Source organism: Elephas maximus, chromosome 5, assembly GCF_024166365.1.
Source record: "Elephas maximus indicus isolate mEleMax1 chromosome 5, mEleMax1 primary haplotype, whole genome shotgun sequence".
Classification (NCBI taxonomy): domain Eukaryota; kingdom Metazoa; phylum Chordata; class Mammalia; order Proboscidea; family Elephantidae; genus Elephas; species Elephas maximus.
Window position 1 is genome coordinate 158454511 of NC_064823.1, and position 24780 is coordinate 158479290.

The 24780-nt window shown below is 52.7% G+C and overlaps 1 protein-coding gene across 2 annotated transcripts in view; it reads left to right on the top strand.

Annotated features, from left to right (window-relative positions):
• The window catches only part of PDE6B (phosphodiesterase 6B), a 62930-nt gene that overhangs the window by 33277 nt on the left and 4873 nt on the right, over positions 1–24780 (top strand). For both annotated transcript variants that reach the window (XR_007517706.1, XM_049886530.1), the window contains exons 4-21: positions 71–211; positions 299–373; positions 1616–1680; positions 2786–2852; positions 3108–3155; positions 4545–4694; positions 5017–5160; positions 6322–6387; positions 8742–8888; positions 14833–14940; positions 15307–15416; positions 16334–16421; positions 17270–17370; positions 17850–17957; positions 19596–19659; positions 20153–20227; positions 21919–22002; positions 24501–24651. Coding sequence is in view for 1 of the 2 variants with exons in the window: in XM_049886530.1 (XP_049742487.1) it covers positions 71–211; positions 299–373; positions 1616–1680; positions 2786–2852; positions 3108–3155; positions 4545–4694; positions 5017–5160; positions 6322–6387; positions 8742–8888; positions 14833–14940; positions 15307–15416; positions 16334–16421; positions 17270–17370; positions 17850–17957; positions 19596–19659; positions 20153–20227; positions 21919–22002; positions 24501–24651 (1792 nt within the window). In the remaining variant the exon portion in view is untranslated. The remainder of the gene's footprint in view (positions 1–70; positions 212–298; positions 374–1615; positions 1681–2785; positions 2853–3107; positions 3156–4544; positions 4695–5016; positions 5161–6321; positions 6388–8741; positions 8889–14832; positions 14941–15306; positions 15417–16333; positions 16422–17269; positions 17371–17849; positions 17958–19595; positions 19660–20152; positions 20228–21918; positions 22003–24500; positions 24652–24780) is intronic.

Below are 24780 nucleotides of genomic sequence, written 5' to 3' on the forward strand. Positions count from 1 at the left end.
TGTGTGTACTGCTATGGTCAGATGGGTGGGTCTGGGTGTGGCCATGGGCCCACAGGTGTGCCCCCCCAAGGTGCTGTTGTGGTCGGCCAACAAGGTGTTTGAGGAGCTGACAGACATCGAGCGGCAGTTTCACAAGGCCTTCTACACCGTAAGGGCCTACCTGAACTGCGACCGGTACTCAGTGGGCCTCCTGGACATGACCAAGGAGAAGGTGAGGCCCAGGCTTCCTGGGGGCTCCTGCCCACCTCGCCCAGCTCCGGCGGCAGCACTGACCACTTGTTGCTTCTCCTCAACCCAGGAATTCTTCGACGTGTGGCCTGTGCTGATGGGGGAAGCCCAGCCATACTCGGGCCCACGGACACCCGATGGCCGGGTAAGTCAGGGTGAGGCAAGGGGATAGTGCAGCCCAGACCCTTGGGTTCCTCTGGCCCCAGCTCTAGGGTGGGAGAGGAGCCTGTCCCAGCCCAACCCCTGGTTAGGGGAGGGCTAAGGTGGGATGGTGTGGAGACAGGACAGGTGGTCACAGCCTGGCCGGCTGCATATTCGCCCTGAGGGGCAGACCCCTGAGTGTCCATCTGTGTCTCCCCCTGACTCTGGTGCTCCTGGGAGTGAGGCGGCCGGGCCTGGTCCCCCAGATAAGGATCACCGGCCAGGTGGTAATCGCTAGTGTCTGTTCTGACTGGCTAGTGCCCCTGCTGCCCCGTCCTTAAATCTTCATAACATCTCTCCCGGCTGGGACTGTGTGTGAATGTGTGTGTGTGTGCACACACCAGAGAGGTGTGTGGTCCAGTGGGTAGAGGCACAGTCTCCTGAGTCAGATACCTCGGCTGCTTACCAGGATCCAACCTGGGACATGCTGCACGGTCTGGTTGTGCCTCAGTCTCCCCATCTGTCAAATGGAGCAATAAGAGCACCCTCCTTGCAGGGGTGTTGTCAGGATTCCATGAGTTGTGGGTGCAAAGCGCGTAGAAGAGTCCTGGCAGTGGGGAGAACTGCGCAAGTGTTGGCGGTGACGGCTGACTGCTATCTGTCATCACTGTGTGTGTGTCTCTGTGTATGTGTGTGTACGCGCACACTCGCTAACATCCACACGTGCCCCAAAGCACCAGAGCCTGCCAGCCCCTGTGCTCATGTGGATGACAGTGGGTGGTGCGGGTGTACCTGCCCAGCCAGGACTGTGGGAGAATGTCAGTGTGTGGTCTTAGGTGTGGCCTGGTGGGCGGCATGTGTGTGGAGTATGGGGCCCTGTTGGGGAGGGTTGGATGTGACACAGAGAGAAGATAGATCTAAGTCAGTGTGCAAAGTGTGTCCTGGGAGTATCAGTGACGGTCTGCATGTGTGTACATGAATATGTGTGTGTGGTGTGTCCACGCGTGTGTGTGTGCATGTGTATGTGTAAGACACACGTGCACAGTGGGCATGTCTGTGGTGTGTATGTGCGTATAAATACATATGTGTGGGAATGGGTGGTGGGTGGACCCTGGTGGATATTCGTGCGTGTGTGTGTGTCCGGGTGGTGGGGGCCCCTGGTGTCTCTTCAAGTGCTCAGGGAGGGTGCCTGCCAGGGGCTGGGCCCAGGGAGACCCTTAATGACTGACGCGGTGCCATTTCTCAGGAAATCCTTTTCTACAAAGTCATTGACTACATCCTGCACGGCAAGGAGGACATCAAAGTCATCCCGTAAGTGACAGGGCTTCCTGAGAAGTCATCTCGTAAGTGACAGGGCTTCCCGAGAAGTGTCTCATGGAGACTGGGGGCCTTCCTCTCAGGCTCAGCTCAGCTCAGCCCCTAAAGGCAGCGGACCTGGGCCCCAGGAGCTCCCTGCTTTATGGTCTCAGGGGAGCGGGGTAGGGAGGGACACTAACTCCTTGTTCTCGGGGAGGGTGAGAAGTGGCGCTAGGAGGTGGAGAGGTGACTAGCCAGGGGACATCCAGGGGGATTGGGTGAGATGGCCGGGCAGGAGGCAGGACTGGCCCCATCAGCAGTTACTGACCTCTGAGGCCCTCAGGGTCCCATCTTGGTTCAGCCAGCCCAGCCCAGGCGATGGAGCTGCTAGAAGGGGCAGGTCTGGCATTGCTCCCGCGGTGAGGCTGGGGGTGGTGGGGAAGCCTCAGGCAGCACAGCTGGTGGAGGGCAGGGCAGAGCCAAGATCAGCTGAGCTCCAGAGGAGCCCAGCTAAGATCAGCCGTGTCTCAGCTGAGCCCAGCCAAGATCAGTTAAGCCCCGGCTGAGATCAGCCTAGCCCCGGCCAAGCCCAGTCAAGATCAGCTGAGCTCAGGGACACTGAGAAAGGTGGTCAGTTATTCCCAAGCCCATGGCCTCATGGCCATGTGACCCCACAATCCCATAAACCTATCCAGCAGGGACTGGGATCAGGTGGCAGGCCTCGGCACCGGACAGGGCCAGACCCACAGGACTGGGGACCAACACTGAGCCCCAAGGGGCAGGAATGAAGCCATGTGGCCCTCAGTAGGGGAGAAAGGGGTCCCTACAGAGCAAGTGGTCCCAGCATGGGCAGAGTTGGGAGGAGAAAGGAGACAACACAGACACCCCCAAGCCCCTTCCCCTGCCTCCTCTCATTCTCCTCAGGCCCGCACCAGATTCCCATGACCCACCAGCCTTTCTGGGTCCATCCACTTCCATACACTGCTGCCCCCTGGACCCTGGAGCTCAGAGAATGGAATAGCAGTTAAAACGTGTGTGTGTGTGTACCAAAAATCTACATGGACACGTCTAACAACCTCAAGCATCTAGTCCATCTGACCGTTTACTTCTCTCTTCCCAGTACACCCCCAGCCGATCACTGGGCCCTGGCCAGCGGCCTTCCAACCTATGTGGCAGAAAGTGGCTTTGTGAGTCCAGAGCTGTCTGGTGGCCCCCAGTGCCTTGCCTTCGCCCAGTGTCTGCTGCTTGCTTGCGCTTGTCTCCCCCACATGCCAGCCCTGCCCGCCAGCCTGAACGTGTGCCCCAGCCGACGCTTGGCTGCTCTGCTTTGCCTAGTTGGAAGCTCACTGCTTGCAAGTGAGGCTGGGGTTGGGTGGCCCTTTTTAGAATTGTATTGTACACGTGACTGCTTCAGGTGAGACTGTTTTCTGATCCTTTTTCAGATCTGTAACATTATGAATGCCCCCGCTGATGAAATGTTTAACTTTCAGGTATCTATTAATTAATAGCAATTGTATTTTGTTTAGGAAGGAAGAGGCTTTGGTTTAGGAACATGGACTGAATTAGTCTTTGCTGCTTGAAAAACTGAAAATCTTAGTGGTTGAAAATAACAAGCATGTATTTCATGCTCACAGGTCTGCAGGTTGGTGGGGCTTACCTGATCTTGGGTGGGGCTCAGCTGGGGCTCAGTTGCCCTTGGCTGGGGCTCGGCTGGGGCTCAGTTGCCCTTGGCTGGGGCTCGGCTGGGGCTCAGTTGCCCTTGCCTGGGGCTCGGCTGGGGCTCAGTTGCCCTTGCCTGGGGCTCGGCTGGGGCTCAGTTGCCCTTGGCTGGGGCTCGGCTGGGGCTCAGTTGCCCTTGGCTGGGGCTCGGCTGGGGCTCAGTTGCCCTTGCCTGGGGCTCGGCTGGGGCTCAGTTGCCCTTGGCTGGGGCTCGGCTGGGGCTCAGTTGTCCTTGGCTGGGGCTCGGCTGGGGCTCAGTTGTTCTTGGCTGGGGCTCAGCTGATCTCAGTCGGGGCTCGGTTGGGGCTCAGTTTATCTCAGCCTGGGCTTGGCTGGGGCTCAGTTCATCTTGACTGGGCTCAGCTCATCTTGGCTGGGCTTGGCTAGGGCTTGGCTGATCTTGGCAGAGCTCAGCTGGGGCTCAGCTGATCTTGACCGGGCTTGGCCGGGGCTAGGCTGATCTCAGCTGGGGCTTAACTGATCTTGGCTGGGCTCAGCTGAGACATGGCTGATCTTAGCTGGGCTCATCTGGAGCTCAGCTGATCTTGGCTCAATTTGGCTGGACCAGGCTGGGCCCCACCAAGAGTTCAAGTCTGAACCACATGTCTTTATCTGGGAACATATGACCATGTGACCAGGGTAGGCTCTTTCCTGGGAGAGACAGAGGGACAAGTGGACCAGTGAAAACATGTTCTGACTCTAAGGGCCTCCTCTAGAAACTGGTCACCTTCCACATTTCACTGACGAAATCCAGCATCAGTGAGGTGGGAGACAGGACCAGCTACATAATTTGTGGTGCCCAATGCAAAATGAAAACGTGAGGCCCCTTGTTCAGCAATTATTAAGAGCTTTAAGACAACAACAGAACGTTCAGCCAGATGTGGAGCCCTTCTCGGAATGGAGCCCTGTGTGACTGCACAGCTTACACAGCCGTGGAGCTGGCCCTGGTGGGAAAATATCCTCTACCTCCTATAATGGAAGAAGTCATGTCCCAGAATGCATGGAGGTAAAATTCACCTGCAGGGAGGGAGTGAAGAGCGAGGAACAATAACCCAATTGTAACTGTTTGAAGCATGAGTGAGGCTTACACTCTCTGGTAAGAAGCTCTGGCCAGGGTCAGACCAGAGCATGGGGTCATCTCTGAAGACCTCTTCCTGCAGGAGGGACCACTTGACGACTCTGGGTGGACCATCAAGAATGTCCTGTCCATGCCCATTGTCAACAAAAAGGAGGAGATTGTGGGGGTTGCGACGTTTTACAACAGGAAAGATGGGAAGCCCTTTGACGAGCAGGATGAAGTTCTCATGGAGGTAAAGTCCTGTCACCAGGCGTGGCTTTGGAGGTGACATCTTGAGTGATGGTGTGGGACGCTGGTTGTGTGGGGTCCCTCCCTACCTTCACGTTAGCCACCCTGGCCCAGCGTGAAGGCCAGGGAGAGCAGGAACAAGGAAAAGCTCAAGAGGTCCCATTCTTAGGAGCCTCTGGTGGGCATCCTGGAGACCCCATTCAGAGCACTCACTATATCCAAGTGGCACCCAGGAATCCTCATTCTAAGACGCAGGGACTGGCACACAGTAGGTACTCAGTGCAGGTGTGATGGGGGTTGGTGACACTGTTTGTCCTGTCTCCCAGTCCCTGACTCAGTTCCTGGGCTGGTCAGTGCTGAACACTGACACCTATGACAAGATGAACAAGCTGGAGAATCGCAAGGACATCGCCCAAGACATGGTTCTGTACCATGTGAAATGCGACAAGGATGAAATTCAGGAGATCCTGGTACCGCTCCCATCACTCCATTGGTCTCTCCTCTGCCCAGCAGGGAGGCAGGGTCGCCCAGGTGTTACCACACACCCCTGGGATCAGACGGCCGGGTTCAAGCCTGGGTTCCCCACACATTGTATGACCCAGCATGAGTTTCTTCTCTGTGCCTTAGTTTCCTCTGTAAAAGGGGAATAAGTAGTCCTGCCTTGTAGGGTGGTATGATTCCATCAATTACCCCTGTGAAGTGCTCAGGACAGCACCTGAGAGACAGGGACACTCAGGAGATGTTAGCCACAACCACGCACATTGCCACTTATCTTGGCAATTAGAGGCTCTGGCCAGACCTTCCCAGGGCAGTTTTTGTCCTTTGTGGCTCAGATGTTGTCCACCTCCTCCGTGGGACTGTCAAAGCTGCTGTCCTGCCCAGGAGGGTTTTTGGACGGGAAACCTCCTCTAAAACCAAAACTGAACCCACTGCCCTGGAGTTGATACCAATTCATAGTGACTCTGTAGGACAGAGTAGAACTGCCCCGTCCCATGGGATTTCCAAGGCTGTGATCTTTACAGAAGCAGACTGCCACTTCTTTCTCCGGCAGAGTGGCTGCTGAGTTCAAACTGCTGACCTTTTGGTTAGCAGCTGAGTAGTTTTAACCACTGTGCGACCAGGGCTCCTTGAACCTCTTCTAGGAGTGGAGAAATCAAAGACAAAGCAGTCCCTGTACTAAGGTGCTATGGACACCGTAAGCCCCAGCAGAGCCACAGCATCTTCCATGTGGCCAAGCCTTGGGTACCCTGGAGACCACCCCCGGCTCTGAGCCCTGGAGGGCAGCCCTGAAGAGGGGCGACAGATCCATCCAGAAGGGAGAGACCCAGTCAGTGTACATGAGAGTGGGTGCAGGAGCCCATAGGGTCACTTGTATGTCAGGTGCTTAGAGCCACTGAAGGTACAAGGCAGAGAGAGGTGCCGTGGTTCAGGGATGGAAGGTGAACTTGTGATGGCTGTTCCTTGTATAGCAGAGTTTGTCTCACGTTCATGGTGGACGGAGGGTTTGGAGGCATCAGGTTGATCATCACAAGAGCTCATGATGGGTATAGGCGACCCTGTCATTTGTCCCCTGCCCATGACGGGTATACGTTATGACTCTGTCTCACAACACGCCTGTTGTTCTTCATTAGCCGACAAGAGAGCGCCTTGGAAAGGAGCCTGCTGAATGTGAGGAGGAAGAGCTGCGGCAAATCTTGGTAAGGAAGCAGACTCGGTCCTTCAGGTGCAGACTGGAAGCGCCTGAGAACTGGGATGTCGGAGACGTCTCCGTTCCCAGGAGGCTGGGGCGTTCTCTGAGCTTGTAAAGTCATCTTGTGAGGGTCTTGTGTGTGTGTCTGTACTTCTCAGCATACATGTGTCTGCCTTACTTAGTGTAGAGTCTTGAGAAGTATGTGTCCCAGAGCGTTTGTCCTGCTAAAAAATTAACTTGATGTCTATGCTACCAGATGTGTCTGTGTGTCTGTCTGTCTCTTCTGTTGATTGTCCTGACTATCCAATATTTTAGTCTGTGTGAGCATATGACTTGGACTAAGTCTCCATCTGTGTTTTCCCAGGTGTGTGTGTGTGTGTGCAACTGTACGTGTGTATGTGTGCCTGTGCACGTGCACACGTCTGTGGTGTGCTCACAGAGAACATGGCTGGATCACTACGGACACTGTGTAATGTCTACGTCACCGCATGTCTGCCTGTCTCACTTGCCCAGAACCATCCGACGTCTGTGGGTCTTAGTGACAGGGCTTTGACTCAGCATCTGGAGGCTCAGGAAGTTAACTGGTACCTACAGTGCCCAGTGTCTGAGTGTGCGTCTCTGTGTGGGGAGTCTGCCTGGGATGTGCCAGCGAATCTACGTGTATCACAATGTGTCCATATCTGTGTCTGTGTATCCCTGTGTGCGCCAGTGTGTCCACGCGTGCATCAGTGTATCCGTGTGTTCATCTATGTATCCGTGTGTGTGCCTGTGTATCCATATGTGTGCTTGTGTATCACGGGTGGGCCTGTCTACCCAAGTGTGTGTCTGTGTATCCATGTGCACCATGTATCCCTATGTGCTTCTGCCTATCCGTGTGTGTGTCTTGTCTCCATGCATGTGCGTGTCCATGTGTATGCCAGTGTAACTATGTGTATGCCTGTGTATCTATGTGTGTGCACTGTACCCATGTGTGTGCTTGTGTGTCATGTGTGTGCCTGTCTATGTGTGTGCACCATATCCATGTGTATGCTTTTGGAACCATGTGTGTGCCTGTGTGTCCAGGTTCTTTTGTGTATTCGTGTGTTTTCATGTGTATCTGTGTATCTATGTGTGTGTCTCTGTATCTGTGTTTGCGCCTCTGTATTCATGTGTGTGCCAGTGTATCTGTGTGAGTGCCTCTGTATCCATAGGTGTGCCTGTGTAATTGTGTGTACGGCTGTATATCCAGGTGTTTTGTGTTTGCATGTATATGCTTGTGTACCCATCTGTATACCCGTGTATACGTGTATTGTTGTTGTTGTTTCTATTGTTGGGGAAATATAATTAAAAACAAAATTTGTTCCCAACCCAGAAAACATCCCCACAAAAATAGAAGAGAAAGAAAACAGTTTTATTATTGAACAAGCATTAAAGCAAAATGTGATGCATCACAGGCAATCAGCAGAAGATGGCCGAGACAAAGCGAATTCTTCCACTTTTATATAGCTAAGTGGATACGACCCTTTGCATTCACATTTCCAAGACAAAATTGCTAATTTTTAGCATCTTTATGGCAGGAGCCACCTGAAGTCCTGTTAATTTCCTTCCACGAAACTAGGCGGTAGGAGTGTGATCTACCTTGATGGCTACATTTCAAAAGAGAAGGCTCCCAGTTCTTGGTTTTCGTGCTTTTCAAAGAGACAGAGAATGAACTGACAATAAGTTTTCTAAAGGCAGTGCTGAAAGAAAAGGGAGCAGGGTGCCGCTTCCTTATTTTTAATTTGTATCATCTGCCCTTACAGATCCCGGTGTGTGCGTTTGTAACTGTATGTGTGTGTGTTCATGTGCCGACCATTATCCATGTCTGCCTGTGTGTTCAACCATGTGCTTGCGTGTGTGTATGCTAGTGTCTCCATGTATGTATATGTTCATGTGTGTGCAGTGAGTCCATGTGTGCCTGTGTTTTCACATGTCTGCCTGTGTAACCACGTGTGTGCCTGTGTATCCAGGTATATCCCTGAGTACCTCTGTATGTCCCTGTGTGTCTTTGTGTGCCTGTATACCTTTTGTGTGTGTCTCCTTGTGGGTGTGTTTTTGTGTGTCCCTGACAGTGTCATTGTGTCTGCCCAGACGGGCGAGTCCCTTGGCACTGGGCACCCGGTGGGAGAAGAGGGGAGGAAGGAAGGCTGAGCAGGCAGGGGCTGCGAAAGCCCCCAGCTAGAGGCCAGAATGTCTGGAAGTGCGGGAGTCACCGGAGAAGCCTGGGGTTTTGGTGAGCTCTGGGAGTTTGAGGCTGGACAGATGGCTCTGGAAGGAGGAGAGATGAGGAACAAGCAGGGGCTGCAGTGGCCGGCCTCCCTTAGCCCCCCCTCCCTTCCCCAGAAAGAAGAGCTCCCGGGGCCCACCAAGTTCGCCATCTATGAGTTCCACTTCTCAGACCTGGAGTGCACGGAGCTGGAGCTGGTCAAGTGTGGTATCCAGATGTACTATGAGCTGGGCGTGGTGCGCAAGTTCCAGATCCCCCAGGAGGTAAGGGGGCTGCAGGCATGGGGTGAAGGAGGAGTCCCCCAGGGGAATGGTGGGACCAGGCATGACGGGGAGATGGGAATGGGGCAACCACCCTGGGAGTCAATCTGCATAATAGTGACTTCTCCAAAGTTGTGTCTGTTAAGTTACATTTTTCCTCTCTGGTAAGCAGCTTCCTCCTTTCCAAGAAAGCTCACATCCCTCGAGGCCAAAGTTATGTGAGTCTTGGCAAATGAGACGGGAGTGTTTCAGAGGCAGCACAGGCAGGCTTGTTGAGGGATTGGACAAGGGTGTGAGGAAAGAGGAGCCCAGAATGGCTTCCAGATTTAGGGCCTGAGCAACAGGGTGAGCTGTGGTGCCACTTCCTTACACGGGGCAGAGAGGAGGAGGAGTGGATTTGAGCTCGCTTCTGGAAGTCTTGTTCTGGAAGTTATTGGAAATGTCCCGGAGCGATGAGCGTTGTTGTTGTTTTGAGGTGCTGTGGAGTCCGTTCCAACTCACAGCAACCCTGTGTACAACAGAACGAAACACTGCCCAGTCCTGCGCCATCCTCACAATTGTTGCTATGTTTGAGCCCATCCGTGATGGTTAAGGTTGTGTGTCAACTTGGCTGGGCCATGATTTTCAGTGATTTGGCAGTTATGATGTAGTTTGGCAGTTATGTAATGATGTAATCACCTCCATAATGAGGTCTAATATAATGTAATCCCCTCCATGATGAGATCTGCTGGAAGCAGCCAGTCAGTTGAAAGAGAGTTTCCTTGGGGCTGTAGCCTACATCCAATATATGTGGACAATATATGTGAACTTTCTGGCAAAGTTGGCTGGCTTTTGCTCACTCTGGATCCCCACCTGACCTCCAGTTCATGGGACTTGAGCTAGCAGCTTACCTGCCAATCTTGGGATTCGTCAGCCTCCACAGCCTGTGAGCCAGGGGCCTGCTGTCTGACCTGCTGAGCTTGGGTTCACCAACCCCTGCAGCCACGTGAGTCCGGAGAACCCTCCAGTCTGACCCATGGACGTGGGATTTTCCAGCCTCTACAACTGCAGGCTAGAGAAATGCTGAGCGTGTTCTTCACTTTTGGTTTTCTAACTCCAGGTCTTTGCACATGCCATTATAATACTTTGTCTTCTCAGGAAACCCTGGTGGCGTAGTGGTTAAATGCTACAGCTGCTAACCAAAAGGTCAGCAGTTCGAATCTGACAGGCGCTCCTTGGAAACTCTATGGGGCAGTTCTACTCTGTCCTATAGGGTCACTATGAGTCGGAATTGATTCGACGGCAGCGGGTTTGGTTTGGTTTAGGTTTTGTCTCCTCAAGCTGCCCTCTGAACTCTGTTCAGCTCTTTTACTTCATTTCTCCCATTTGCTTTAGCTACTTTACACTCAAGAGCAAGTTTCAGAGCCTCTTCTGACATCCATTTTGGTCTTTTCTTTCTTTTTTAATAACCGTTTGCTTTCTTCATGTATGATGTCCTTGATATCATCCCACAACTCATCTGGTCTTCGGTCATTAGTGTTCAATGTGTCAAATCTATCCTTGAAATTGTATCTAAATTCAGATGGGATATACTTAAGGTCATACTTCAGCTCTCCTGGACTTGTTTTAATTTTCTTCATTTTCAACTTGAACTTGCGTGTGAGCAATTGATGGTCTGTTCCGCAGTCAGCCCTGGCCTTGTTTTGACTGAGGATATTGAGCATCTTCATCATCTCTTTCCACAAATGTAGTTGATTTGATTCCTGTGTATTCCATCTGGCAAGGTCCACTTGTATAGTCACCATTTATGTTGTTCAAAAAAGATATTTCCAATGCAAAATTCTATCATGGAATCTCTAGGGTCATTTCTATTACCAAGGCCATATTTTCCAACTACTGATCCTTCTTTGTTTCCAACTTTTGCATTCCAATCACCAGTAATTGTCAATGCATCTTGATTGCATATTTGATCAATTTCAGACGGCAGAAGTTGGTAAAAATCTTCAATTTCTTCACCTTTGGCCTTAGTGGTTGGTGTGTGAATTGGAATAGTAGTCTCGTTAACTGGTCTTCCTTGTAGACATATGGATGTTATCCTATCACTGAGAGCATTGTTCTTCAGTTTGGATCTTGAAATGTTCTTTTTGACAATGAATGGGACAATGTTCCTCTTCAAGTTGTCATTCCCAGCAATAGTAGACCTATGATTGTCCCCTTCGAAGTGACCAATACCAATCCATTTTCAACTCACTAATGCCTAGGACATTGATCTTCAAGTGTTCCATTTTTGACAACTTCCAATTTTCCTTGATTCATACTTTGTACAATCCATGTTCCAATTATGAATGGATGTTTGCAGCTGTTTCTTCTCATTTTGAGTAGTGTCACATCAGCAAATGAAGGTCCCAAAAGCTTTACTCCATCCACATCATTCAGGTTGACTCTACTCTGAGGTGGCAGCTCTTCCCCAGTTGTATTTTGAGTGCCTTCCAACCTGAGGGGCTCGTCTTCCGCCACTATATCAAACAGTGCTCCACTGCTATTCATAAGGTTTTCACTGGCCAGTATTTTTAGAAGTGGACCACTGTGTCCTTCTTCTTTGTCTTAGTCTGGAAGCTCTATTGAAACCTCTCTACCATGTGTGATGCTGCTGGTATTTGAAATATTAGTGGCACAGCTTTCAGCATCACAACCGCAAGCCCCCACAGTACAACAAACTGACAGACACGTGATGTGGAGCAAGGAGTAGGCAGGTGCATACCTGAGACTGGAGCTCAGAGAGAGTCCATGGTGGAGGTGTGCGTTTGAAATGATCTGATTATCAGGGTATAAAAACCAGTTCTGTTGAGTTGATTCTGACTCATGGCACCCCCATGTGTGTCAGAGTAAAACTGTGCTTCACAGGGTTTTCAATGGCTGTTTTTTCAAAAGTAGATTGCAAGACCTTTTTTTTCTTTTAATTATGCTTTAGGTAAAGGTTTATAGAGCAAAATAGCTTCCCATTCGACAATTTGTACACTGACTGTTCTAAGACACTGGTCACTGTTCCCTCAATGTGTCAGCGCTCTCCCCATTTCTGCCCTGGGTTCCCTGATACCTTTCATCCAGTATTCCTACCCCTTCCTGCCTTCTCGTCTTTGCTTTCAGGCAGATTTTGCCTTTTTGGTCTCATAGAATTAACTGTTCTAAAGAACTTGTTCCTCTCAGGTATTGTTGTTTGTTTTGTAGGCCTGTCTATTGTTTGGCTGAAAGATGGTCTCCAGGAATGGCTTTAGTTCCATGTTAGAACGATGTCTTAGGGCTGTAGGCTCTAAAGTTCCTCCAGTCTCTATCAGACCAGTAAGTCTGGTCTTCTTTATGGATTTAATTTTTGTTCTACATTTTTCTCTCACTCTGCCTGGGACCCTCTATTGTGATCCCAGACAGAGAAGTCTGCCAGCCCTTTCTTCTGAGTCACCCCTGTGTGGACTTGAACCCCCAAACTTTCGGTGAGCAGCTAAGCACATTGACTGTTTGTAGCACCCAGGGATTCCTATAGATGGTACTTAGAGCCCTTCAAGGCTGGGTGAGGCCACCTTAGGAGTGAGAAGAGAGGAGAGAACCAGCACTGAGCTGTGATGTCTTAACGTCTAGACACAAAGCAGAGAACGAAGGGCAAGAAGGAGTCAGTGGCGCAGGAGGGAGCTGGTGTCTTAAAAACCAAGAGAAACCATTTCAAGGAGGGAGTGGTCAAGCAGCCAAGTCATATAAGGGTGGGGAGCTGACAGTGGATTTAACATGTTGGAAGTGGTTGGAGACCTTGACAAAAGTCATTCCAGGGAGTGGCCGGGACGGAATTAAAACTGGAACAGGCTAAGGAGGAACATGGTGAGGAGGTGGCCGTGCTTTTATGCCCATGTGAATTTATCAGGAATTTCAGGGGTCTGTGAAGGCTGTGTTGCATAGGCCAGTTTGGGGAACTTTAGGTTCTAATCTTCATCATTAGGCTCTAACCATCTAATCCTAACATCACACCTGAGCGTGGGACACTGGTAGACACAGCACATGCACCAGAGATGCACAGGAAGTCCCGTCTGGGATCCAGCACCTCCTGCCATAGCTGGTCCAGGCCAGGAAAGCAACTTTCCTGAACCCTGAGAGGTGGTGCCCTTCTCTCAGGGATGCCTCTTCCTGTACCCTGGCCCCCACGCACATCCAGAGAGGCAGCTCAGGTTGGTACAGGCTCATGGAGCTGCTCCACCCAGGCAGTTCTCCAAAATTAATGTTGCCATGTCTTTTTAAGTTTGCCGTTCAGACCTTTCAAGGGGGCAGAAATAGTTACAAGCTAATCTACAAAATTGTGAAGTGAAAGCAGAAATCTCCTTAGAAACATTGGCTACAAATATGTGAAAATGTTAAAAAGTAAACAAATTGAAAGTCACCCTGAAAAGGGTGCAAATATAATCAAAGGTGCTGAAAATGTCCTTTCCCATAGGGAATAGGTAGTAGGTCCTCCGCACCCCCACTCCCTGTACTGCAAACTCCCCGAGGGTAGCAACTGAAGCTGCTTTGTTCATCATCATATACCAGAGTCTAGAACAAGGCAGTCAGGTAGAATATACTTAGCAAGTATGTCTAGAATAAATATTGGATGGGTTGGTGGGTGGATGGGAGGCAAGTGGATGGATGGGTGATGGGTGAATATGGGTGGATGAGGAGATGGATGGGTGGATGGGTGAATACAGGTCAGTGGATGGATAAGGTGGGTGAGTGGGTAGATGGATGAATGGATGGATGATGGGTGGATGGATGGCGGACGGGCTGGTGGATGGATGGGTGGGTGAGCAGGTGAATGGATAGATGGATGCATGGTTTGGTGAAGATAAATTACAGGTAGTTTAATCATTAGGTGCATCGCTGGGTAGTAATTGGAGGTTTAGGGGGAGTAGAGAGCAAATACGACCAGCCTATCACCTAACAGAAAGCACACAACATCCTCTAGGGTTTGAACCCAGCAGAACTCTTCAGAGATCACCATAGGGAGAAGGGATGGCTTTCCCAGGGTCCCCAACTCTTTGCCCCATGGTTCTGCTCCCTCCCTGTCGCTTTCTTGCTCCTCTCCTGCTTTCACCTCCATTCCAAAGGGCATGTGGTATCTGCTTCCTCACGCCCAGGTGAGGTAACCGTCTTTCCTCATAGTCTTCTGAAAGCAAGTGGAGCAGGCTGGCATTTTCAAAAGAAAATTTTATCAAATACTAAGGGAAAACTCAATAGAAAAATTAAAGAAAATAGTAACAAGTTTAAAATATTTTCAGATAGGTTTCTGGCCCTAAAAATCAGAGTGGAAGCATTAAGAGGCTCTCTTTGACCCGCATTCTCTCACCCAGAGAGACAAAGGGCTTACACTACCCCACGGCTCTCCCCCTCCTATCGACTCCTCAGCCTTTGGACCTTTAGCTGCCATCTTGCCCCTCCAGCACTGGGTGCCAGCCTACCCACAAATCCACCCCATCCAAACACCGATGCCTAAAGCTGGCCTTTTCTTCTTAAAATATCCCAAGGTCCTCCAGGGTCCACTACCCAGTTTTAGGCTGGGCAACAAGATGGAGCCTCCAGAAACCTAATGAACAATGGAGTGGTCCTTAGCTTCTACCCTGCCCACCTCACGTTTTCCTGCCACCCCCCCATCCACCATAGGTGCCCGACCTAACACTCCCCACCCAAGAATGCGGCTGGGGGGTGGGCAGGGTCACCTGCCAAGGACTGTCAGGCAGCTACTAGTGAATCAGTGGGGAGTAGGGAGTGTCATGGGGGCCTAGGAAATGGGATGTGATGGGGTGTGCAGGGTCGATGGGTGATGGGGATGAAGACAGTTTTGACCATGGAGCCACTGCCATGGTAACGTTTTGGTGGGACTTACATTCTGAGGCACAGGCAACTTCAGCTCTGCAGGCAGGAACCCACGTGTTTCTCTCTGCCCCTCCCTCAGGTCCTGGTGCGGTTCCTTTACTCTGTCAGCAAAGGGTACCGGAGAATCACCTACCACAACTGGCGCCATGGCTTCAACGTGGCCCAGACGATGTTCACACTGCTCATGGTGCGTGGATGTGGGTGGGCAGGACAGGGTCCCCAGGAGCCCAGGGCTGTCCAAAAACGCTCTCAGGCTGTGTACTGAGAAGCATCTCCCATCAGGCCTCCTGGCTGCCTGGGGTTGATCCAGTCCTTCTGGCTCCAAAGGCCCCACCCCACATGCCTAGAGGTGGGGGTGCTCTTCCACATGGGGAGCCCCTCAAGTGCTTCACGCAGCCTCTCAGGAGAGATAGCAAAGGCCATCACTCCTAGGACTGGTGCACCCCCATTCCAGCCCCACCCCCAGGAAGTGGGTAGGTAGCGCCTGGGCCTCATGGGAGGGCACAGGGCCAGGCTGCAGGACTCATGGGCATGGGTGACCCTGTCCCCACAGACCGGCAAACTGAAAAACTACTATACAGACTTGGAGGCCTTGGCCATGGTGACGGCCGGCCTGTGCCACGACATTGACCACCGCGGCACCAACAACCTGTACCAGATGAAGTAGGTGGCCAGGGTGCGGGCAGAAGGGGTGGCGGACTCCCCACCCAGGAGGGGGGCCTCAGCAGCACCTTGGGGGATCTGAGCACCCCACGGGAACAGACTCGCAGAAGGAGGGTCCACCTCAGGGGCCTACAATGCCCCCGGGATGTCCTGCCCTGCCACCATGGGGCAGGGTCCAGGATGGCACCAAGAGGTTCCCAGCACAGGGGCAGGTGCCGAGACTGCCCCTCACTGCAACACGGCTGCTTGTCTTAGTGACCACGCTGTGGTGCAAAGTATCACAGACGGGGGTGTGGAAGAGCAGAAATGATTGCCTCACAGTTCTGGAGTCTGGAAGTCCAAATTCAGGGCATCGCAGGCCGTGTTCCCCCTGAAGACCCTGGGGGAAGATCCTTCTGTGACCGTCCCAGCTTCTGGTGGCTCCTGGCCTTCCCTGGCTTATAGAAGGACATTCATATGGCATCTTCCCCCTGTGTGTGTCCTTCTCTGTGTCTCTTCTCCTCTTTATAAGACACCACTCGAAGGAATTAGGACTAGGACCCACCTGGCTCCTGTACGCTTAATTGATACATTAAAACCTGTGAAAGCTGGAACCCGTGTAAGGGGGAAACCTGTCAGAGAAGGAAAATGCAAATATTTGCCACTAATAGAGAGGGTAGAAAAGTGGTAAGACTGCATCCTGACAAAGGCAGAAAACTTGCAAGACCCGGAAAAACAAGGCAGTTCCATCGAGTTCTAGCTCTCACAGGTTTCACTGTAACATTGTCAAAGAAAGACCCTATTTCCAAACAAGGTCACGTTCACTAGCACAGGAGTTAGGACGCCCACACATCTTTTGGGGGGACACAATTCAATCCATTACACGGTTATTGGGGCTTCTAACCCCTTTTTTTTTTTTAATAAAATCTGCACAACAGATCCCAGAATCCCTTAGCAAAGCTCCACGGCTCCTCCATTTTGGAACGGCACCATCTGGAATTTGGGAAGTTCTTGCTCTCAGAGGAGGTTTGTATCTTTGTTCCTGGGGTTTATTCATGGTTGTTTCTTGGCCTTTTGGCCATCGCCGGCGTACCAAGCCCTGTCTGCACACTGGGGATCCGGTGTCACAGTCACTGTCCTCGGGGAGCAGGTGTTCTGAGCACACAGAGAAAGGTTCAAGAGTGAGGTCCATGTGGCCCAGTGGGAGCGGTGGGTGCATCTGGGATCTGAAACAGGCTTTGGGCCACCCTGGAGGATCAGTAATAGGCAGTGGACATTGTGTAAAGAAATTGCATGGTTAGATCTATGGCTGGAGCAGGGTGGCTTATCCAATAAGCGAGGTACACACGGGCTTACTTGTGCATACTTACTACTCTGTAGTGATGACATAGTGATGACTGTTCTCTACAGATTAGTAAGTAAACACAAGTAAGCCTGCGCGTACCTTGCTTACTGGCTAATCCACCCCTGGGCTGGAACTATCACTGCTGTGGAGGTGGAGGCCAAAGAGACAACAGGCTTGGGCTGGAGTTGGGGTGGAAACTGGAGAGTAGGGGTCCCGCTGGAGGACAGTAGAGAGGGAGCAGGGGAACCAGAGAGTGGTTGGGCCTGGAGCACCCAGGACGCCTACCCGGCTCAGTGCTTTCCCTTCCCGCCTCCCCTGGTCATAGTCTGCGAAATCACGTGGGCTAGGGCTCAGGGCAAGAGGAGGCCCAGGTGTAGAGACCCACAGAGGGAGGAGGGAGGCTGGAGCCCCAGCGGACTTCAGCATCCATTGGAAGGCCAACTATGAACATGGAGGACCCTTGGGCATGTGGTGGGCTAGAAGCCCTGTGCCTGCACAAACCCCCGACAGGCACCCCTGGCCTCTGCAGACCCTGAACATCTACCAGAACCTGAACCGGCGCCAGCACGAGCACGTGATCCACCTCATGGACATCGCCATCATCGCCACTGACCTGGCACTCTACTTCAAGTGGGTCCGCCCCTGCTGGGCACCTGGGAGCTGGACTGGGAGTCCCCTTCCCCAGGCGGGTCTTAGCCTCACCTGGGCGGGGCAGGGAGTCCTGGGTTCTGAGGCCAACCTGGAGGGACTCAGCCAGGAGCCCCCCACCTCCAGCCCCAGGCAAGGGTAGGCTGCAGTCTGGCCAGGGCGAGGCGGGCTGAGCTCAGACGCAAACACCCAGATTGTCACCCTGCTCTGCCCCAGACCCAAGCCCCTCAGAGGGGTCCTGACTCTCCTGCAAGGGGGGTGACTGAGTTAGGATCAAGGACAGTGCATGGAGTGCGCAGAGGGTCCCAACTAGGGTGGGCGAGGGGCCACGACTTGGCTGAGGCACTGATATCAGAGTGGGGAGGTCTGGGTGGGGCTGGGCCTGTGCCCACCCAGCCCCTAACCCATCTCTCATGCACCTTCTCCTGGCCCGCGGCTCTCCCTTACTTCTCGGGGTTCAGGAAGAGGACAATGTTCCAGAAGATTGTAGATGAGTCCAAGAACTACGATGACCAGAAGAAATGGGTGGAGTACTTGTCCCTGGAAACCACTCGGAAGGAGATTGTCATGTGAGCACTGCCACGCATGAGGGGCAGGGGCTGCCTGCGGGCGGGGCTTCCTGGGAGTGAGGGCTGCGGTGGGGGGGGGGCGGGGGGCTTCTGGGGCGGGGCCTGCCTGGGGTGGGGCTGCCTGGGGCTTCCTGGGCGGGGCCTGCCTGGAGAGAAAGGACAGCGTGTGTCAGGGATGTGGAATCCTCCTGTGGGGAGTCAGCAGGACACCCGAGGTTGACCTCTGGTAGCATTCTCCATCCATGCATTAGCTCATTGATCCTACAAATCTTCTCTGTGGCCAAGTCGGGGGGAGCTCCCTGGGACCCCCAGAATGCTCTGGAACAAGAGTAGCTCATCTGTTAAAGACCTTGGATGCTGAGGCCTCAAAACAAATGCTCCCTTTTAATCCAACAATTCCATTCCCGAGAATTTACCCTAAAAACCCGCTTGTACATGTGCCATATGAGGTAGATCTAGGGTTGTTCGTTGTTACATTGTTTATAATAGCAAAATAGTGGAAGCAACCTAAATATCCATCAATAGGAGGCTTGCTAAATAATTATGTATGATGTTTCTTAGGATTTTCTGAAGAAACAGAACCAGTGAGGTATAGTTATATAGAGAGATTTACTTCAAGGAATTAGCTCATGCAGTTGTGGGGGATTGACAGGTCCCAAAATCCATAGGCCAGGCAGCAAGCCAGAGATTTCTGCAGGCTTGTGTCCCAGGATCTGTAAGTCAAGGTGACAGAGAGAGCACAGAGTGGAAAGAGAGTGATTTCTTTCAAAGTATGTACTGATAGTCTGGAAGCAGACCACGGGCTAAGGAAACTCCTCTTTCAATCAATTGATGGATTATATTACATTATATTACATTATCGAACATGATTACATTACATTACAGTATGGAACAGCAATTAGACAAGTGTTTGGCAAAACCACTGGGAACCATAGCCTAGCCAAGTTAACACAAAACCAACCATCATAAGATGGAATACGATGACACTGTAAAATCTGAGAAAGCTCTTTGTGGACTGACATGGGAATATCTCAAAGATATATTGTTAAGTTAAAAAAATAAATAAAACAATGTGTTAAACACACACAGTACTCCACCCTTACTTGCTCCTTATTTTGGGGACAGGCAGCACAGGACTTGGGCTCAGACAGGCCCTTTCCTTGCTTTGTGCCCTTTGGCAATAATTTACTTCACCTTCCTGAGCCTCCTTGTCTTCATCTACAAATGGAGGCTCAGAACTGAAGTCCTCCCCCCAGGACTGCCTCAGAGCAAAGAGGACACAGTACATCACCTTCCAGCGCCAGCACTTAGAAGGCGCCCGATGACACTTGTTGACTTTTTAGTTTGTGAATGCACAGAGGTGCTGAGGGATGGAAGGGCCTTTGGGGGCTGTAAGAAGGGGGAGGAAGCAAGGGTGGAGGCGTCGGGTGAGAGGTGGGGAGAAGAGGTAGGCGAAGGAGCTTGGAGAGGGGACAGCTGGTGTACGCTGGAGGTGGAAAGCGGGGTGCAGAAAGTGAGCCCCACTACTGAAAGGACACTGGGATTTGGACCTGCTTACCACCATGGTCACTTGGCCTCTGGGAGGTAAGAGTGGGAAGCTCCTGTCTGGGAATAACTGAGGCCCCCTTTGTCCCACAGGGCCATGATGATGACCGCGTGTGACCTGTCTGCCATCACTAAGCCCTGGGAGATCCAGAGCAAGGTCAGAACTCACGCAGGCCCAGGCCAGACCAGGGTGAACATCGCCTTCGCGGCGCCCGTGGGTTCAGATTGCACTTAGGGGAGACCTTACATGAAGGAGGGACCTCTGGGTGGTGCAAATGGTCAAAGCGCTGGGCTGCTAACCAAAATGTTGGAGGTCCAAATCCACCCGGGGCACCTTGGAAAAAAGGCCTGAGGACCCACTTCTGAAAAATCAGCCATTGGAAACCCGATGGAGGGCATTTCTGCTCCAACGCACATGGGGCGGCCAGGAGTCAGAGCTGACTCCGTGGTAACTGGTTTACATGCAGGGACGGACCTGTTCCAACTGAAAACAGCATTTGCAAGTAACACTGAGGGCTGCTGCCTGCTCTGGGCCAGTCCAGGGGACAATGGCAAAAGGAGCCAGAGAGGCCAAGAGAGCAGGGCCCGGAAGTCATGGGGAGGGCATAACAACAGTTTCCACAATGAGGACTGTCTTTCTGTGCCTTCAGGTGGCTCTGCTGGTGGCAGCTGAGTTCTGGGAGCAAGGTGACTTGGAAAGGACGGTACTGGATCAGCAGCCCATTGTGAGTATTGTTTCTAGAATCTCCCATCCCTGAAAAGGGACTCGGACATCGACTTGGGTTTCAGGAGCATCCAGGTTCTAGTAGAGTGGCAGGTAGGAGATTCCCAGGGGTTCTGTGATCCTGGTCCTTCACCTCACTTTGTGGAGCCATGTGACATGAGCCTGACATGAAGTTAGGTGGCTAAGAATCTGGGTAAAGTTATGGAATATAAGGGGTTTGGATAAAAGCATGATAATCGTGCAGAGGTAAAAAGTGGTCGTCAAAACTGCAGAGCCAGGACTACAGGCTCAGTAAAGAAGAGCCTCTTTGGGTCCAGGACAAGGAGGCAGGTTCACGGATGAGCCCTTGCTGGGCCACGAGCTCTGCTCTAGGAAGACCCAGGGCAGGGTTTGACCCATGGGGAGTAGGGAGCCAGCACCAGAGTGCCCAGGGCCAGAGTCCACATCCAGCCCCCTGAGAAAGCAGGTGGCTGGTAAAGGGGCTACACCAGAGGGAGATGGACAATGCTATGGTCTTTAAGTCAGCAACTCGGGGTCAGGAACATGCTGCTAGTGCCACGAATGGTACATGGATAGGAATCAAGGGGACACAGACAGCATAGGATTGCTCCAACAGTGTGTGGAAGGGATGGAAGGGGTTTCATCTCACAAGTCAGCTCCAATTAATGGTGAATTGCTGTCTGGAGTGCAGGGCTGAGAAGGCTTGGAGACCAGGCATAAACTCAGCAGGAGAGGGTGCCTTGGTCTCCCGAAGGATGGAGAAGCAGCAGTGTGTCCCTCCTGGGCCAGGGAACTTGGGGTGACTCTGCAGAAGGAAGACTTACAGCAAGGATGCTCAGGGGCTCCAGTCTGTGTGCACCCTGGGCTTGTACCACAGAGAGTGCTAGGGCCAAGATGGTTGGGTCTGCATGTGAGTAATGGGCATTCATGCCTGGGCTCTGGGTCAGCACCATGGACAGCACCAGATAAGTTTCTCTGTGGGCCTCAAGAGTGCGAGAGTCCTTGCCCCCAGCCACCGCACTCTTACCTCTTAACAGGACTTGAGCCAGTCCCCAGCACAGCGCCAGGGGAGTTTTGGGAATGTGGGAAGAAAGCCAGCACTATAAACAGCTGAATGGGCTGCGGTTCTGAAGCCCTCAGGACCCAGGGGCAGGATGGCTGAGCAGAGCAGGATGTCTTGGCTTTTCATGTCAAAGGGCAGCACCCACCAATTACCTTTGAGTCAGTTCCAACTCATGGTGCCCCTATGTGTGTCAGAGTAGAACTGCACCGCACCGGATTTTCAGCGGACGATCTTTTGGCAGCAGATCACCAGGCCTTTCTTCCAAGGTGCCTCTGGGTGGACTAGAACCACCAATCTTTCATCTACCACTGAGCATGTTAACTGTTTGCACCATCCAGGGACACAGGGTCTGTTAAAGCAGGTCTGGTCCTCCCGGGCCAGGGCTCCATCTGCACCCCTTGGGCTAGAAGCACTTGGAAAGCAGAGGCTCCACTGGGTTCATTCTGTGTCTCGTGAATGTGCTCACTGGGGTTGCTGAGCTGGGGGGACGGGCGTCTGAATGAGGCCCTGCAGGGCTCCAGGGCAGCGGGAGGCAGGCCCCAGGCAGCACTTGGGACTTAGGCTGCTGTTGGAATGTGACAGGCATGTCGTCATTCACTCTTGCCATGTCCTTGCTTCCTCCCAACAAGCCAATGATGGACAGGAACAAAGCAGCCGAGCTCCCAAAGCTGCAAGTCGGCTTCATCGACTTCGTATGCACCTTCGTGTACAAGGTACTGACTGCTCACTCACACCAACCAGCAGGGCAGGATGGAGGCAGAGGGGCAAGGAGGGGGCCGATCCCTTGGCACAGGGCAGCAGGGAGGGGATGTGGGCTGGGCTTGCAGCCAGGGCATGGAGCCAGACACAGACCAGTGGGAGCATTGTAACAGGAGGGGAATAAACCAGAGAGGGCACAAGTGTGTCCCCTGCTTCCCCTCCAGCACTGTGGCCTGGTCCAGGGCACTTGACCTAACAACAGATGTCTGTGAGGACAGGGTTGTATCTCTGTCACTATGGTGTGGGGGTTGACACTTGCCCAGCCCATCATAGGTGTTCAATAAATTTGTGTTGAGTACCTGATGAGTACAACCAGATGTTCCTTAGAAGCGAGGATGGTGAGACTTTGGCTCACTTACTTTGGACACATCACCAGGAAAGACCGATCACTAGAAAAGAAAGTCACGGTTGGTAAAGTAGAGGGTCAGTGAAAACGGGGGAAACCCTCGATAAGATGTACTGAGACAACAGTGACAACAGTGGACTCACACATTCCAGGGTCACGAGGCTGGTGTGGGACCAGGCAGCGTTTCCTTCTCTCGGACATAAGGTTGCCATGAGCTGGGGTGGACTTGATGTCCCTGTGCCATGTGGGGTCCTCAAGTTATGCCATTTGATCCACACAAGAGTGCATGGGACAGTGCTGTGATGTCATGTCACAGATCAGGAGGAGACTGGCCCAGGGCCACCGGCTGGCAGTGCAGGAGCAGGCGGGTTCTGCCACCCCAGCCTCTCCCTAGCGCACCCACCCTCCCCTCAGAAGGCTTACAAGGCCCGCTGGCTCCATCTGCTGGGTCTCCAGGTCCCTGGGGCCCACACCTCCCCACGGGCCCTGCTCTGCTGTGAGGATGATTTCATTAAGTCCTGAGTGGGGTCTTCCCCGACTGCACTGCAGATGCAGAGCCAGGCTGTGCCCAGTCCCCACCTCGGCTCCCAGGGCCCCCGAGCTTCCCTTTACTGAATCATTAGTTCCTTTCACCGCTGCCCCCCGCTGGACTGTGAGTGCTGGTCGAGGGTGGGAACAGGCGGGACCAGGGTGTACTTTCAGGAGCTGAACGGACACCCAAGGGGGCAGTTACAGAGAATAAGCCTGTCTTAATCTCCTGGGGGCTGCTATGACAAAGTCCCATGCAGCGCGCGGCTTACGAGGACAGCTGGGTGTTGTCTCACAGTGCTGGAGGCCGTGAGGTCAGCTGCGGCGATTCCTTCTGAGGCAGAATCTTTTCCTGCTTCTCAACAAGCTTCTGGTGGTTCCAGGCACCCCGTGTCTTGCAGCTGTGGCATCACATGGCATCTTTCCTCTGACTCCCTGTCTTGGTGTCTCTTCTCTTTTATAAGGACACTACCAATCATACAGAGGAGGCCTGGTGGCACAGTGGCTAAGAGCTCAGCTCCTAACCGAAAGGTTGGCAATTCAAATCCACCAGGTGCTCCTTGGAGAACTTATGGGGCAGTTCTACTCTGTCCTCTAGGGCTGCTATAAGTCGCAATTGACTCGACCAGAAACAGGTAGTCATAGGGAATTAGGACCCACCCTACCCTAGTATGACCTCACATTAACGGATGACATCTTCAAAGAACCTATTTCCAAACAGGGCCACAGGCACAGGGGTAGGGACTTTCTGGGAGATTGTTCAGTCCATACACAGCCCTCCCCCAGCTTCTCCTCCCACTGCTTCCGCATCTCCACACCAGCTACTGAGGAGAGGCCCAAGCACACACAAGTGGGGTTAGGGGACAGCAGTGCCGTGGGGTGGGAGGGCTCTTCCCTTCCCCCGCCATGCCCCTTGTAAATAACGCAGAAAAAAAAAAAAGCGAGTTGAAAATGGCAGAGTGCTTCTCTGTGTCGCTGAGCAGGGTGGCTGTCTCCTTGGGGACAGGCTGCAGTGGTGCACGCGTACACACATGCACATATACAGACACACACACACAGACACACACGGCACCCAGCCCTTGCACCAGGAGCAAGCTCTGATGGGCCCGGCTTCCACCTGACTGGTCAGTGCTGGCCTGCAGTCACCACCTGTTTGCCTGTTTGCATACTTACCCGCACGTGCATGTGCGTGATGGGAGAGGGAGCCATAAGGCATGCGTGTCTGCCCACGCCTTCCCACCCCCCACCTGGGGCGCCCCTCAGTCCTGCACCGCCCCCCCCATCCTTCCTGCAGCCAATATCTTTTACTTTATTCTTGGGTTCCTCTCTCTCAGGACTGTCTGCTTCTTAAGAACTTACACCTGCAACTCCCCTTTCTAGCCATCACGGGACACAGCCCCATAGCCCTTCTCCTTTTAGAGTTTTGCTAGGGAAGTGGCCTCTCAGTGGTTCTCCCTCCTCCACCAGACAGGCCCCCTCTGGGCACCTTTTGTGGGCTGAGTGCTGGAAATGACTTACCACAGCCCTCCCAGGAGCCCTGGCCACCGGGAGGGATCCTGACTTCCAGTTCTCTTCCAGGAGTTTTCCCGCTTCCACGAGGAGATCCTGCCCATGTTCGACAGGCTGCAGAACAACAGGAAAGAGTGGAAGGCCCTGGCCGACGAGTACGAGGCCAAGGTGAAGGCCTTGGAAGAGAAGAAGGAGGAGGAGAGAGCAGCGGTCAAGAAAGGTGGGGGCTTTCTGTGAACTGCCATTCTGCTGGCCCTGGGTCTTGGCTGGCCCCCCAAGTTAAAGTGCATGAATATGTTAGCAGAAAAGACAGAGAATGGGGGGGGCAGGTAGTCAAGTTTGGAGAAAA